The sequence below is a fragment of the Equus quagga genome, chromosome 2 (assembly GCF_021613505.1).
Source record: "Equus quagga isolate Etosha38 chromosome 2, UCLA_HA_Equagga_1.0, whole genome shotgun sequence".
Lineage (NCBI taxonomy): Eukaryota > Metazoa > Chordata > Mammalia > Perissodactyla > Equidae > Equus > Equus quagga.
In genome coordinates this window covers 172,332,965-172,347,726 of record NC_060268.1, presented here as the reverse complement: position 1 = coordinate 172,347,726, position 14,762 = coordinate 172,332,965, and the positions used below count along the sequence as shown (strand labels likewise).

Genomic DNA, 14,762 nt, shown 5'->3' with positions numbered 1-14,762 from the left:
TAGCTGTTTGGAGTACTGTTCAAAGGAATAATTAAAATTATCACAATAGAAAGAAAATGAAAATTTTGCATTGGACGCTGAGATATTTCCAGGCAAATCACTGAGTCTAGAAAACAAATAAACAAAAAACCTCATGGGAAATAACAGCACTCTCTATTCCTATAATTATTCTGCCTTAGGTCAAACAAAATACAACAACCACCCCCAAAAGCTTGGAAAGTCTGGCAAGAAGGAAAATGTGAGTTACAGAGTTAAATGATCCAAATATATTTTTTATAGTTTGAGTTTTGAGATTAAAAAAAACATAGAATGCATCACTATTTGTTTAGCAATCCCAGTATCCATCAGGCATACTTTCGTAGTAAAATTTTTTAAAGTACCAACGCAGGCTATTGTATTCACTTACATCACCCAGCAGGAAAAGAAACTTGCCTTAGTCAAAGCTGCCACACTGAGATACGGACACGCAGTGTAACCAAGTGGCAAAGGTAATTTAGCCTGGTAAGGTCCTTTGGCATAAAGATAGTTTTTCAACTTTTTAAACATATTACAATAGGGAAAAAAGTCAATTTTGTAACACTGGCTCTCCAGGAAAAGACAGACAAGGAAATCTGACTTCCCCAGCAAGCTAAGAAAACAGAGTAGGAAGCGATTATCTTGAAAAGTAAGCTAAAACAATAGTCCTGGAAAAGATTCAATTGTTTGCCCAATACAGTAACTGACTCATTAAAAGGGGATAAACAATTGTGGGGTAAAGATTTCCATCAAAAATATTTTTCATCAAATTTTAGTAAAAATAATGTTTTTGCTCTATTCACGACCTCACTTCTAGGAAGTATTGCATCTACCTATTTCTCGACATGGCTATCCATCCTACCAACATATAGAAAAGATAAGCATTTGATCCACCAATGAGTACCCAGCAGTCCTTTTCATTTTCATTAATGTTAATTATATAGGGAATATATGAATAGATTCCATTTCTTTAAAAAAGTAAACATTACAGATAAAACTAAGGTTCCCTTTGACCAGTACTCTCCCCTCCATGGAAATTCTTTAAATCTAAACCAACCCTGTCTTTGCGAGTTCTCTCATATAAGGAGACTATCAGAGATGCAGAGCAACTGGTTACCATTCTTGGCATTAGTCCTTTTAACTTGAGAGCTTAAAAAAGAATTTAAAAAAAAAATTTTTAACTTTATTTTTCATATGAAACATTCCAAGAGCTTTTCTTTGAGAATGAGCCACTGATGGGTATTCAGTGCTGTTTACTCTTTTTTTATGCAATACAGCTTTATCTAGTCTTTCCTAAATAGTCAATTTAGCTTTCATAGAGACAAGAAGTCTTTCTTTTTGCACTTATAGTTGATGGGCTTATTTCAACTATGTAATTACAATAGCGAGTAAAACAGGTATAAACAAGTTTGGGAACAAACACACGCCACGATCCACAGGAAGAAGGAGGGCTTCCCACCCAGTCCCCCACCAGCCACCAGCCTTCAGAGCATCTAGGCATCCACCAACAGGCGGGCATGTTGGTTAATCTGGTAAATAGGTTTAAGTGAGTTTCAGTTAACAGAGCTCCTACTGACAGAAATACATATGCAGCACATATTTCTATGTGCCAGACACTTGAAGGGAGTAAAACATCTGTATGGAAATGATTTTGCTTTTCTGGGTTTCTTTTTCCTTCTGGCTCACCTTTTCCAAAGACTGGTTCCTTTTTTTCTTTTTTTTAAAGATTTTATTTTTCTTTTGTCTCCCCAAAGCCCCCCAGTACATAGTTGTGCATTTCTAGTTGTGGGTCCCTCTAGTTGTGGCATGTGGGATGCCGCCTTAGTGTGGCTTGATGAGTGGTGCCATGTCCGCGCCCAGGATTCTAACCGGCGAAACCCTGGGCTGCAGAAGCGGAGCGCGCGAACTTAACCCCTCAGCCACGGGGCTGGGCCCCCAAAGACTGGTTCTAATTTGAACTGGTTCAATAGGATAGTTTGAAAGATTTTTTCTTTTTTTTGAGGAAGAGTAGCCCTGACCTAACATCTGCTGCCAATCCTCCTCTTCTGGCTGGGGAAGACTGGCCCTGAGCTAACATCCATGCCCATCTTTCTCTACTTTATATGTGGGACGCCTACCACAGCATGGCTTGTCACGCAGTGCCATGTCCGCACCAGGGATCCCAACCAGCGAACCCTGGGCCACTGAAGCGGAACGTGCGAACTTAACTGCTGCGCCACAGGGCCGGCCCCTCAAAGATTTTAATTTTTGAGAGAAAAAAGGGGGCTTATTTTTGCAGGATACAACCATAATCTATTTTGTAGGTTCTGTGTTGACTGCTTTTTTGAACACTTTCCAGTTTCTTTGTATCTCTCTCTAAACATTCATGTTACGACCAAAGGTAAAATAAAAAGAGATGGTGGGTCTGCTATCAACTCTCACGTGTCTACCTCCTTTAGCTTGCCCCAAAACAGCGGACTATGTTCCTGAGGACAAAGCCTCCCTTCACCTCTCCTAGGACCCCTACTCCTCAAGCTCCGGGAGGAGAGGCTGGGAAACCGCAAAGTGGAGAGCACCCGCGGCCTTAACACTCACAGCCAATTGCGAATGGAGGAGCCAGCACAGTAGAATTTATAATTATGTCCACATGCCAATAAACACTATCCCAAAGGGGCCAGCCCAGTAGTACAGCAGTTAAGTTCGCACGTTCCGCTTCTCGGCGGCCCGGGTTTCACCGGTTCTGATCCCGGGTGCAGATATGGAACTGCTTGGCAAGCCATGCTGTGGTAGGCGTCCCACGTATGAAGTAGAGGAAGATGGGCACAGATGTTAGCTCAGGGCCAGTCGTCCTCAGCAAAAAGAGGAGGATTGGCAGCAGTTAGCTCAGGGCTAATCTTCCTCAAAAACAAAAACAAAAAAACTATCCCAAAGACACAGGTGGATACCATACACTCCAAAGTTGCTTGTAACATGATATTCAAATACAAATATTTAAATTCTTGAAGGGCTTCTGCAAATTATGCCTCAAAGAGCCACTGAGGAGTCTGTATTTGCAACAGATCTATCGGAGGATGGAGATATGTCGGTAAAGAAGGAAAAAGAGAATTAGGAAAGGAGATTATAGTTGGCCCATCTTTCCCTTCTTCTGGGTCAAGCTGACAATAAGAATACTTACATGTTTCTGTCATTTCAAACTGACTGGCTGAACTAATATATTTAAGCCAAATGACTCATTGCTCTTTACATATTCTGAGGTCATGTTTAGGTGCATACAAACGTAAGACTGTTATACCTTCCTGGTGATTTGAACCTTTTGTTATTTTTGAAATGTCTCTCTCGATGCTTCTTGCCTTAAGTCTGCTTTGATATTCGGATGGCTGCATCAGTTTTCAGCATGTAGTGTGTGCACAGTTTACCTTTTTTCTATCCCTTTACTTTCAACTGTTCTGTACACACATAACCAAGGTGTTTGTCTTGAAAGCAGCTTATAGATGGATTTTATTGGTGTTCTAGTATGAAAACCTGTTTTTTTAATTATTAACTCCATTCATATATAATGTAATTATTAACATATTTAGGAATCTATTTACCATTTGTCCCACCTGTTCTACATACCTGTCTTTTCTTGTCTTTTAAATTTTTAAATGATCAATATTCCATTTCCCCCTTTATTAACTTTTTACAATCTTTTATTATTCTGTTAGTGGTTATTTTGTAGGGGATGATAACATGAACTCTAACTAGTACTTTTACCAGTTCCCGGACAGTGAAAGGAAGTTAGAACACCAACCTCTTTTAACTCCCTATTGCTACTATCATTATATATTTTAATTCAGCATTAATTTTACACCTCATATAAAGCCAAATTCATTTAAATTTACCAACATATTAACTCTTTCCATGGATCTTCATTCCTTTCTGCAACTCTACACTCCCATCTGGAATCATCTTCCTTTTTCCTGAAGAACTTTCTTTCGTATTTCTTTTAGTGTAGATACTGCTAGTGATGAATACTCTCAGTTTGTCTCAAAAGTCTTCATTTTCCTTAATTTTTGAAAGTATAAAATTCTAGACAGACACTTTGAAGATACCATTCCACTGTCTTCTGGCTTCCATTATTTCTATCAAGGCTTACTACATGCCTTTGAATTTAATGTGTATTTTTTCTTTGGCTGCTTTTAGGATGTTTTGTCTTTAGTTTTCATCAGTTTTATTATGAGGTGCCTAAGTGTGGTTTTCTTTATTCTTCCCTTGTAGTTCAAAGCACTTCTTGAAACTATGACTTGTATTTATAGTTGATTTTAGGAAATTCTTGGCTATTATCTCTTCAAATACTGCTAGTCTGTTGCTGTCAGAAACAATCTCTGACTAGTTTCTCTTGATCTCATTTTTTTAAACATATGAAATATCTTTAAATTATCCATTATATTATATAACAAACTATACATTCTAAGAGAATCTAATAATTCAGATATCTTAATAGCTTATCTCAAGATAAATTATGTTCCAATTTAAAGAATTCTTTTTTTTTTTTAAACAAATCTTTGGTAGAAATTTAAATTCAGACCAAAGTGTACATAAAACCTACTTCAATGATATCCATTGCATAAGCTATTAGTTGGCCAGTTAGCACTTTTAAATGAGTATGAGCATGAGCCTATAAAGTAGGTGTTATGCAAACTTACACGTGAATTTAAATTTCTACTAAACATATAAATTCATGGTATGTTTAACGTAATTTTTTGTGTTATTTTTAAAGCCATTTCTGTTTTTTTAAACTACACTAAGAGAATGCTTTTTTTCCCTAACGGAAATAAAGCACCACGCATCCCTGAACGTATTTCAGGGAGCACTGTACACCAAGTAAGAGGAATTACAATAACACTACCACCACAGTAGTGCTGCTCTTTCCTTGTCAGGAAGCTAAAAGCACATCACATCGGGCTTCTGATGCTCTCAAGTGACTAACGAGCCAATTATTATTTGTTCATCTTCCACACACAGTAACTACTCCATGTTTCTTGGCTGCTTGCTCTGTTACCTACTAAAGTTTCCTTAGTCTGGGTTTACAGAAAATGGACAATGACTCATAAGGAGAGCATCTAGGGCAAGGGGCAGGGGTTTTTTTGTTGTTTGGGGGGGGGCGGTTCTTGTGAGAAAGATTTGGCCCTGAGCTAACATCCGTACCAATCTTCCTCTACTTTATGTGGGAGGCTGCCACAGCGTGGCCTAACAAGTGGTGCACAGGTCTGTGCCCTGCATCTGAACTGGCAAACCCCGGGCCTCTAAAGCAGAGCCTGCGGACTTAACCACTATGCCACCGGGTCGGCCCCAAAGAGACAGTTTTAACAGGCTCCATTTCAAAAGTATCAAATGGTGGAATCAGAAACATATTCAGCTTAGCCTGTGATGCTTAGGATGAATTTAAATTCATCCTAATAATAAAATCTCTAATAGTGACCTGCCATAAAAGGAAATAATCTATTATACTCTATAAAAATACAAAACCTTTTGTATCTATAATAGTCTTAGAAAACTAGAAAAGTCTAACTTATAAAGGATCACTGGGCAATAATTTCTATATAAAAGTACATTTCCCAGCTAACTATAGCTTATCCTCCTAAAGAGCTAACATGTTTTCTTATATGTTTATTGAAAACTTTCAGATATAATATACTTTCCTATTAAGTACATTAAGTATACTAAGTATAATTGGGATTTTTATTCATGATGCAGGTTTGTCATCATGAAGATAAATTACTGCTTTGAGAAGTGACATAAGTACGCTTCAAGGTTGGAGACGATCTGCCCCCAGATTAGGGGACCCAAGCCCACAGGCTGTAACAACCTGATAACCAAGTCAATCTAATGAATGACCTTCAATTTCTGCTTGGATGGCTGATATTGGTCACATCTAAGTAAGTGAGAACTCATTATATTTATCAACAATCTCCTTTCTTAAACACAATTAGACCTGATAATAATTTGATTGTAATCACTTCAAAATGTTCAATAAGATAGAAAGTTCAAGAAGAATATAAAGGAGGAAATAAAAATAGAAAGCACCTTTATAGGTAGCCCATACATACAGCCAGTCACTCTCACCTTAACAATCCTCTTCTCTTTTTGATGCTAAAATCTTTTAATATCACTGCCATAGGAATCATTGAGGCAAAACAACTGGAGTTTAAGGATAAATGGGTTTATAACTAGAAAAATGGGATGACAGTGGAATAGCAGAAGAGGCAAGTTGGCCTGCGTCTAAAGTATCTCTGCCGGAAAATATAAAAATCAGCCAGTTAGCGATGTGCTCAGAAATAAGAAGAATGCTCATCTGCCGACCTTGGGAGAGCTCAGAATTATGGCTCACATTTGTCTGCCTAGTTCAAGCATTGCTCCTACCTGGGAGGTGGAAGCATCTGCACCAAGGAGACTGGAGCTCAGATTAGGGACAAGGGAGGTGGTGGAAAATTCTGAAGCACAGAGTGATGGAACAGGCTAAGGGGAGCCAAGAGAGGAGGTAAAGGCCATTCAGCACCTAGGTGCCTGGGGCCAGAGGAAAAGGAAGAGGAGGGAAGCAAAAAAGAGAGATGATGAGAAGATGCCAAAGAAAGGAATCTCTCCCACCACATACTGCCTTCTTCCAAGACCTAGAGCCGTTAATAGAATAGGTCAGCTAAACTACACTTAAAGAATCTTTTAAGGGTTAGCCACAATCTAGTCACCAAGAAAATCTCACCTCCAAAATAAATACTTCTGAGATCCTCATGAATGCCAAAATGCATATAAAATGACTGTATTTGAATTACATTTTAGATCATTTCTATTTTGGTAGAAATTTTATGTCACAAATAATACTGTTTCTTTAGAATACTTCCCTCAAAGCAACTTTAGTACATGAAAAAAAATCACCTGTAAGTTACCAAAAAGTAGATGTTTCAAATTTTTTAATTAAGAATAAAATCAGAATGACAACAAGCTACAATAAATGCTATCTTCTGACTTAAATATTTTTAATGGTTTCATTGAGATACAATTTATAAACCATAAAATTCACCCATTGTAAGTATACAACCCAATGATTTTAATAAATTTATAGAGTTGTACAACCATCATCACAATCTTTACATGTTTTTAATAAGGTGAGCTGTCAGTAGACAATAAAACAATCTACTTCTTTCACAGTGTAGTTGTACACAGACAATTAAAACCGTATTTGAACAGAAGCAACATCTAAAGGCGTGCCAAGAAGCAGGCCTCCAGCAGAGGCTGAGAGCTCCGCAGGGGTCCTGCCAGGCCCCTCTTCCCTTTTCTCCAGTGCCCCTGAGGAGTGGGGTTTTCCAATGGTTTTTTAGGAAAAGTACTAAAGCAATGCTAGTGACACTCAACTCATTCATCACTAAAATATATAAAATATTTCATGTCATTAGTGTCATAGCAAGAAAGGTGTCATAGATGACTAAAATCACACTTTTTAAACCATATGCATAAAACACTTTATCATTTTAACGATTGAGACATCTTCCTCCACATCAAAAGTGGAGGAACAGCAGATGGCGAGTAGCATTTTAATGAAGAGTTACTCGCGTGAACTGTGGCTGTTCAGTACTACAGGCAGTAATTCACTTAACTACTAAACCAAGAGCCTCCACTGCCAAAATAAGCAAGACTCCTGACAATTTTCTCTTCAAACTATTTCTGAATATATCATGGATTATATTCTTTTGCTTTTTATATTCAGATACGTCTTACCCTAACTGAGCTTATGCTCTTCTCAATCTTCAAAATCTTTAATTTAAAGAGGTTTTATGATCCATTTCAAGTCTCCAGCCTAAAGCAGTCTTTTCACAGATATGTGTGTGAAGACAGGCTCTCCCCCCAACATTACAGAAAATAAAGAGAGGAAAAACATCAATCATGTGGGCTTCTGCACAGCCGCTTACTCGGCCAACAACCATCTCTCCTCTCACCCCCTGCCCATCACCCTGGCCAGTGCAGATTATCTCTACTCATTTTTCAGACCTCAACTCAGACATCACTTCCTCGTGGAGGCCTTCCATCCAGGACCCCCAGCCCCACCAATCAGGGCCCTCTGTCATGTGCTTCACAACATCCCACATTTTTCTTCAGAAGCTTAAGTCTAATGATAAAACTATGTGATCGGGTAATTAACATCTGTCTCTAGGATTCAGTTCCACACTCCTCAAAGCTCTGGGTTTTGCTTGCCCTGCAACTCCCAGCACCGAGTGCAGGCCTTGGCACACAGTGGGCACTCCATAAATATCTGTTCAATAAACACTTGCTGAATTTTTTTGAATAGCCCCTGCACCAGGGGACACAGGAATGAGCAAGACAGACACAGCCCCCGTCTTGGAGTTTATCCTCCAGAGCGGGGACAGTCAAAAAAGAAGAAAACAAAAAATTAAATGTGTAATTACAGTTGTGATAAGAATTTGACTATCATTCTTATTTCCTCCTGAATACTATAAGAAGTAAAAACTGCTGATTTTTCATGGAGCTTTACTTTTCTTTCATCTATTTAACACATTACATGTCACTTCTACCTTCTGTTACTCATTAGTAAACCCCAACCAATCAAACCAAAGTCAGACCCATTCAAGTTGTGGGAGATGAACTACAGCACACGCTGACTGGGCGCGCACCTGCCTGCAAATGTCTGGAGAAGAGGCCGCCACACCAAAGAAAAAGCTGCGGATCTCAACGGCATTCCCTAGGCACCAGGGCTGTAGAACAATTTTTGGCAGCACTTGCTAAAAGGAAGGACAATGATTAGCAAAGGACACCACAGCCAAATAACTTTCAAGTTCTTCCACCACACATTTTGTGAAAGAAGTGTGTGGATTATGAAATATAACCTTCACTATATGTTACTAATATTTTACCACTAAAAACATTACTTTTTATAATCCCCACTATGTAGTCTTTTAATGACATGTTAATATCATCATAGTTTTAGCAAATATTAACATTTTTGGAAAAAACAGTCCAAGTTTAATTTTTGTTCAAAATCGTATAGATAGAACTTACATGGTTCTCTAGTGGAATATCTGACATCTCTAAGTTACTTTTAAAACTAAGGAAAAAAATAATAGCCAGCACCTATAGAATGCTTACTTCTATCAGGAACCATGCCAAGCACTTTGAGTTGTATTAAATCTCGCAATAACTGTATCAAGGAGGTGCAACCATCTTTGACTTAGAGTTGGCAACTGAGGCTTAAATGAAGTAACCTGACCCCAAGGCAACGGTGTGATCTTCGGGGTAAGTCCAGCTCTAGGCAGGTGCCCAGGCAATGCTATTCGGAGAATGGCCTATCTCACTGTGAAAGAGAGATTAAGGAGCAATAGTGGGAATTCTCTTTGACACGCTTTTGTAATAAGCATTCCAGTGGACATTAGGTTCCTGTCATGAGCTGACCTATGTCCCCTCAAAATTCATATTTTGGAGGCCTAAGCCCCAGGTGCCTCAGAATGTGACCCTACTTTAAAGAACAGGGGTTTTACAGAGGTAATTCACTTAAAATGAGGTCATTAGGGTGGGTCCTAGTCCAATATGACTGGTGTCCTTATAAGAAGAAATCTGGACATAGACACACACAGAGAGGAGACGATGGAAAGACACAGAGACAAGGTGGCCATCTACAAGCCAAGGAGAGAGGCCTCAGGAGAAACCAACCCTGCTGACACCTTGCTCTCGGACTTCCAGCCTCCAGAATTTTGAGAAAATAAATTTGTGTTGTTTAAGCCACCCCCTCTGGGGAACTTTGCTATGACAGCCCTAGCAAACTAAGACGGCTCCTAAATCATGCCTGCTTGCACTCCACAGAGCTCAGAGTTCAGTGACAGTCAGGAACAGTGGCAGGGCTCACCCACGCCATTTTTTGACTGTCAATGACATCTGTTCAAATAAATTTATGTTCCCATCTCACTAGGCAAGAACAAAAATTTGTGCATGAATATGTAGAGAATAAGTAGGAGGGAAACAGGAGTGAGTTTAAGCACAGACATTTTATACCCCTCCTCCTCTACCCCCAGAAGGTAAGATGCTCCCATGGGAAAAGGCACCTAAAGTGATTCTCTCAGTTCTAATACATACCAGGAGCACACCTCCCATCAGCCAAGCTGATGGTGTGGCCAGAGCAAGAGCTTTAACGGGGCACAGGGAGGGGAGAGGAGGAGATGAGGCGTCCCAGGACAGAGGATGAAGAAAGGGAAGGAGAGAAGAGTAAGACGGATGCTCAGAGGGCAAGGAGCTGGGGGTGGAGTGACACACCAGGGTGGAGCTGCAGCTCTCTCTGTGGGTGAGGGAAACAAGAGCAGAAGAGGGCCCAGAAAAGATTTTCCTTGCTTCCTCCCCACTCCCTTTCTTAACAGTCAAATCTTATATGAGTGATGTGACAAGAGAAAAAAAAGGTAGAGAGATTAGGAGAGAAAAATTGAGATACTTTCCCTGCCCTTCTTTCCTTTTTTTTATATTTTCTTTCTCCAGTTCACTCTATTCCCCACCTCTCCCTCTTCCAATTCATCCTACATAACAGGTACCCTCACTGCCTACCAACCACTTGTTTTTGGTCCAAAGAAAGGCAGGCAGTGCAAGAAGGGCAAGTACACACAAACGGGGACTGACCACAGAGATGACCATACTCTCACAGTATCATAAACTCATCAACCAGTAACATATTTGTCAGTCTCCCGTGGTTGTAGAGAACATCAGATCTTAGTTGGTTTGAGGGCTGAAGTTGGTTTGAGTATCACATAAGAGCAGAAATTCTGTCCTACTTACACAGAAACAGAGAAAGCCAAAAAGAAGAGAAGAATAAAGGAGATGTACAGGGAGAAGTGGTGGTCAGATACCACTTGCCCCCCCCAAAAAGTACTCTCAGATCTCATACAGTGTCCACTTCTTGGTTTTGGTCCCTTAGGTTCCTTATACAAATCTGGTTTTGCATAAGCTGATAGGTTTGTATCTGCAACAAAAGAGTCTCGATAAAATAGTGATTTATAATTTATTAAGCATTGTCAGGTATATTTATCTCATTTGAGACTCACCTCACCCTTGGGGAAAAAAAGAGGGCAGTTATTTTTACTCGTTTGACTGCTTACGAAGTAAAGGCTCAGGGACACTGTGGCCCCAAAGAACCCTTCCTGAAAGGCACGCCCCAGTGAAGTCCTTCATGCTGGCTCTGGGCTTGGCTGTGTGATTTCCTGTAGCCAACGTGATATTAGCAAGCTCAGTGACACAAGCAGAGGCTTGATAAGCCCTTGCACAGTGGGAGTTGTCTTCTAGCCACCACCCTGACAGGATATCCAGGCATCAAGGAGAGAGACTGAGTGAGACTGAGGACGCAAATCAGAAGCCTTGTAAGATGAGATACATGGAGAGAGACGCTACATGAAAGAAAACTGAGACACCCCAGGCAAACCCCCAGCTCAACGCTGCCATGTGAAATGACCCAGCCAACAGAAGAGAGAAGAGCCTCTCCGCCAATCCACAGACTCGTGAGATGTTATACACTGTTGTTGTTTTAGGGCGTTAGCTTTTGGGGTAGCTTGTCACACAGCAGTAGACAAATGAAATGGATGGTAAGTAACTTCCCCTATATCTCAAAGCTAATAAATAAAGCTGGAATCCAGGTCTCCTGACTGATTTCAGTGATTTATTCACTGCTCCAAGATGAGAGTGAAATTGAAGAAAAATAAATCAAAAGTTTCATACACTTCATTTAAACAATAGAAAATGAATTTTAACTCAGAACACTCAGAAATTATCCTGTCAGTATGTAAATGAATTAAAAACATATGTAAATGTGGACAGGTGGGAGAGTTACTAAAATACTTAGCTTGGTTACACAATGTCTTTTCTACTCTGTATTGAAAGAATTAAAAAACTACCAAAGACAGAATATACAACAATGCTCATGGCAGTATTATTTCTAATAACAAAAAAGAAACCATCCCCCAGGGGCCAGGTCCTGGCCAAGTGGTTAAGTTTGTGTGCTCTGCTTCAGCGGCCCAGGGTTCACAGTTTCAGATCCCGGGCGCCGACACGGCACCACACATCAGGCCACAATGAGGCGGTGTCCCACATGCCACAACCAGAGGCACTCACAACTAGAATATACAACTATGTACTGGGGGACTTTGGGGAGAAGAAGAAAAAAAAAAGAAGATTGGCAACAGATGTTAGCTCAGGTGCCAATCTTTAAAAAAAAAATCATCACTCAATGACAGGAAAAAGGACAAATTATGATATATTCATACAACAGTATAAATAAGGAACTCAAGTTTCATACATCAACATGGATAAATCTCAAAAATAAAGAGTTGAGTGGGGGAAAAAAGAAGTGAAAGAACACAAACTGTTTAATATCATTTATATAAAATCCCCCAAAGCAAACACTGGCAACATATTGTTTAGGAATAAGTATGTAATAAAAGCAATAATGAAAATCGAGGGAATAAGTACAAAACGCAAAACGGCAGGTTCTCCTGAAGGAAAGGAAGCAGGATACACTTGGAGAAAGGCAGAGTGAGGGCTCCAAAAACACTGGTTATGATTCATGTCTTAATCTGGGTGGAAGATATATGTGTGTTTGTTTGCAACAACCTATACCATATAGCTGTGATAAACATCTTTTCCTATCTAAAAAAAATTCCATATTAAAAACAACCAAAGAATCTAACAAAAGAAAATTAGATCATCTCTAGTAATATATGCCTTATTTATGACATCCAGAAATCAACCTAGCTCCAAAATGCTCAATAATTTTATCTTAAAAGAATAAGAAAGGGCAGGGACCAGCCTGGTGGCATAGTGGTTAAATTCAGCATGCTCTGCTTCGGTGGCCCAGGGTTCACAGGTTCGGATCCTGGGCACAGACCTACACCACTCATCAAGCCATGCTGTGGCGGTGACCAACATACAAAATAAAGGAAGATGGGCACAGACGTTAGCTCAGGGCCACTCTTCCTCACCAAAAAAAAGAATTAAAAAGGTAAGATTACAGAGATAGCTATACTCCCAAGTACAAAGCAATAATGGTAAAGCCTCCCACAGTTCATAACTCATATTAAAATTGATACCAAAGGAAAAACATTTAAATTTACTGTGTAAAATATTTCATTTAGTCTTCTTTAGGACTTTTTGGAACCTGCCTATATAACATCCATTTTCTCAAAAACAAAATTCCCTCTGAGCCCAGGGCACAGGTGCCTGTCCTTCCAAGTGAAAGCTTGGTGAATGACCTAGACCTTTCATCAATTTGCCTGCCCTGGAAAGGCAATTTGCATACTAAGAAGCCCATACTCTTCCCTGGTCAGAGGTGACTGCATCAGGAACGGACAGCTGATCCAAAGCCAACCAGTCCTGGTCTGCCACCTGCCTACCTATTCCTACTATCCTCTCCCTTGAAATCAGTGCAGTTGGCGTATCTTTCTATCAGAGCACCTACCACCATTATCAAACGATTATATACTTATTTCAATGATTACTCACTGACGTCTGTCTTCCCTCCTAAACTGTAAGCTCCATGAGGGTGGGAATGGGTCAGTTTTCGCTCACTGTGGTGTCCTACCAACTATCACAATTCCTGACACACAGTAGGCATTTGATAAGTTGTGTTTTTGGTTTTTGTTTTTTATAGGAAGAAAGGATTGTAATATTATGCCTCCCTTTCTCTCAAGTTTTATTTCATGAAACTTATATGGAAATATACACACTTTGGGCAAATCCAAAATTAAGGCACAGGAATCAAAGCCATAACAGAATCTACATTTATTCTCAAAGAAGAAAATGTCAGAATGCCACATTAAACTTGACAGGTTTAAGGAGTTACAGAAACATACCTGAATGAAGCTGAATTTTCCCAATAACACCTTCTACCAACCCCAAACAAATGGGATTCCAGGCAAGAAGTAGGTCAGTAGCTAAAATAAAATAAGACACAGTCATGAGAAAATATTCATCAGAAATCATATTAAAACAATAACTCTAGCAGTATATTAAAAAATGATCAATGTCCCAAAAGAGCAGTTATGAACATCCAGAACTGAATACATTACTATCAAGCAATTTGTGAAAAAGCATTAAATCTGAGGCCTGAATAAGACTAAGAACAGGGACAACTATGGGGAGAGAGCTGACATTCTGAAACTCTACTCAGATGGGAGGCAGTACTTTGGCGCCCTGCAGTGGAGGAAAGAGGCTGGTACACTCCAGGAGGGCAAATAAGAGGAGTATCGCAGGCCCATAGCCACAGTCAGCCCCAGATCCAAAGACAAGGCCTGAGAAACCACCACAGAGAGGTCCACTTACTGGATCACACTCTGGAAAATACCCTTTCCCAAAGAAGCCTATACCAAACAAAGAAATCCAGAAAGCCAGTGTTCTTATATGTGACATCTAGGGCAAAAACAATAGGAACCGCTTCCACGTATTGAGTGCTGGCTGTGTGCCAGGCATCCCAATCGGGGTTCCTCATCCGAACCATGGAACAATGATTTGGATGACTCTCTTCTCAATTCTCCCAAGAATGGCACATAACTGCTACCATTCTAGACACATAGTAGAGAAGCTAATTCATTACACACAACGGATGCCTGAAGACATTAGCACTTATTCTCACGTGGAACCCAGGTTGCAAAAGGCTGTTACATACACGGAGATAAATGCAACATTAGTAGTAATTCAACAGGTGGAAAAGATTAGCAAGAATGAAAACAATATTTCTCTTAGCAGAAAATTTAAAT

At 39.8% G+C, this 14,762-nt stretch overlaps 1 protein-coding gene across 1 annotated transcript in view; it reads right to left on the bottom strand.

The window, feature by feature from the left end:
• Positions 1–14,762, bottom strand: part of INPP5F (inositol polyphosphate-5-phosphatase F) — an 83,958-nt gene that overhangs the window by 50,090 nt on the left and 19,106 nt on the right. Inside the window, exon 2 of the mRNA XM_046655411.1 lies at positions 13,860–13,940. Coding sequence (XP_046511367.1) covers positions 13,860–13,940 — 81 coding nt within the window. The remainder of the gene's footprint in view (positions 1–13,859; positions 13,941–14,762) is intronic.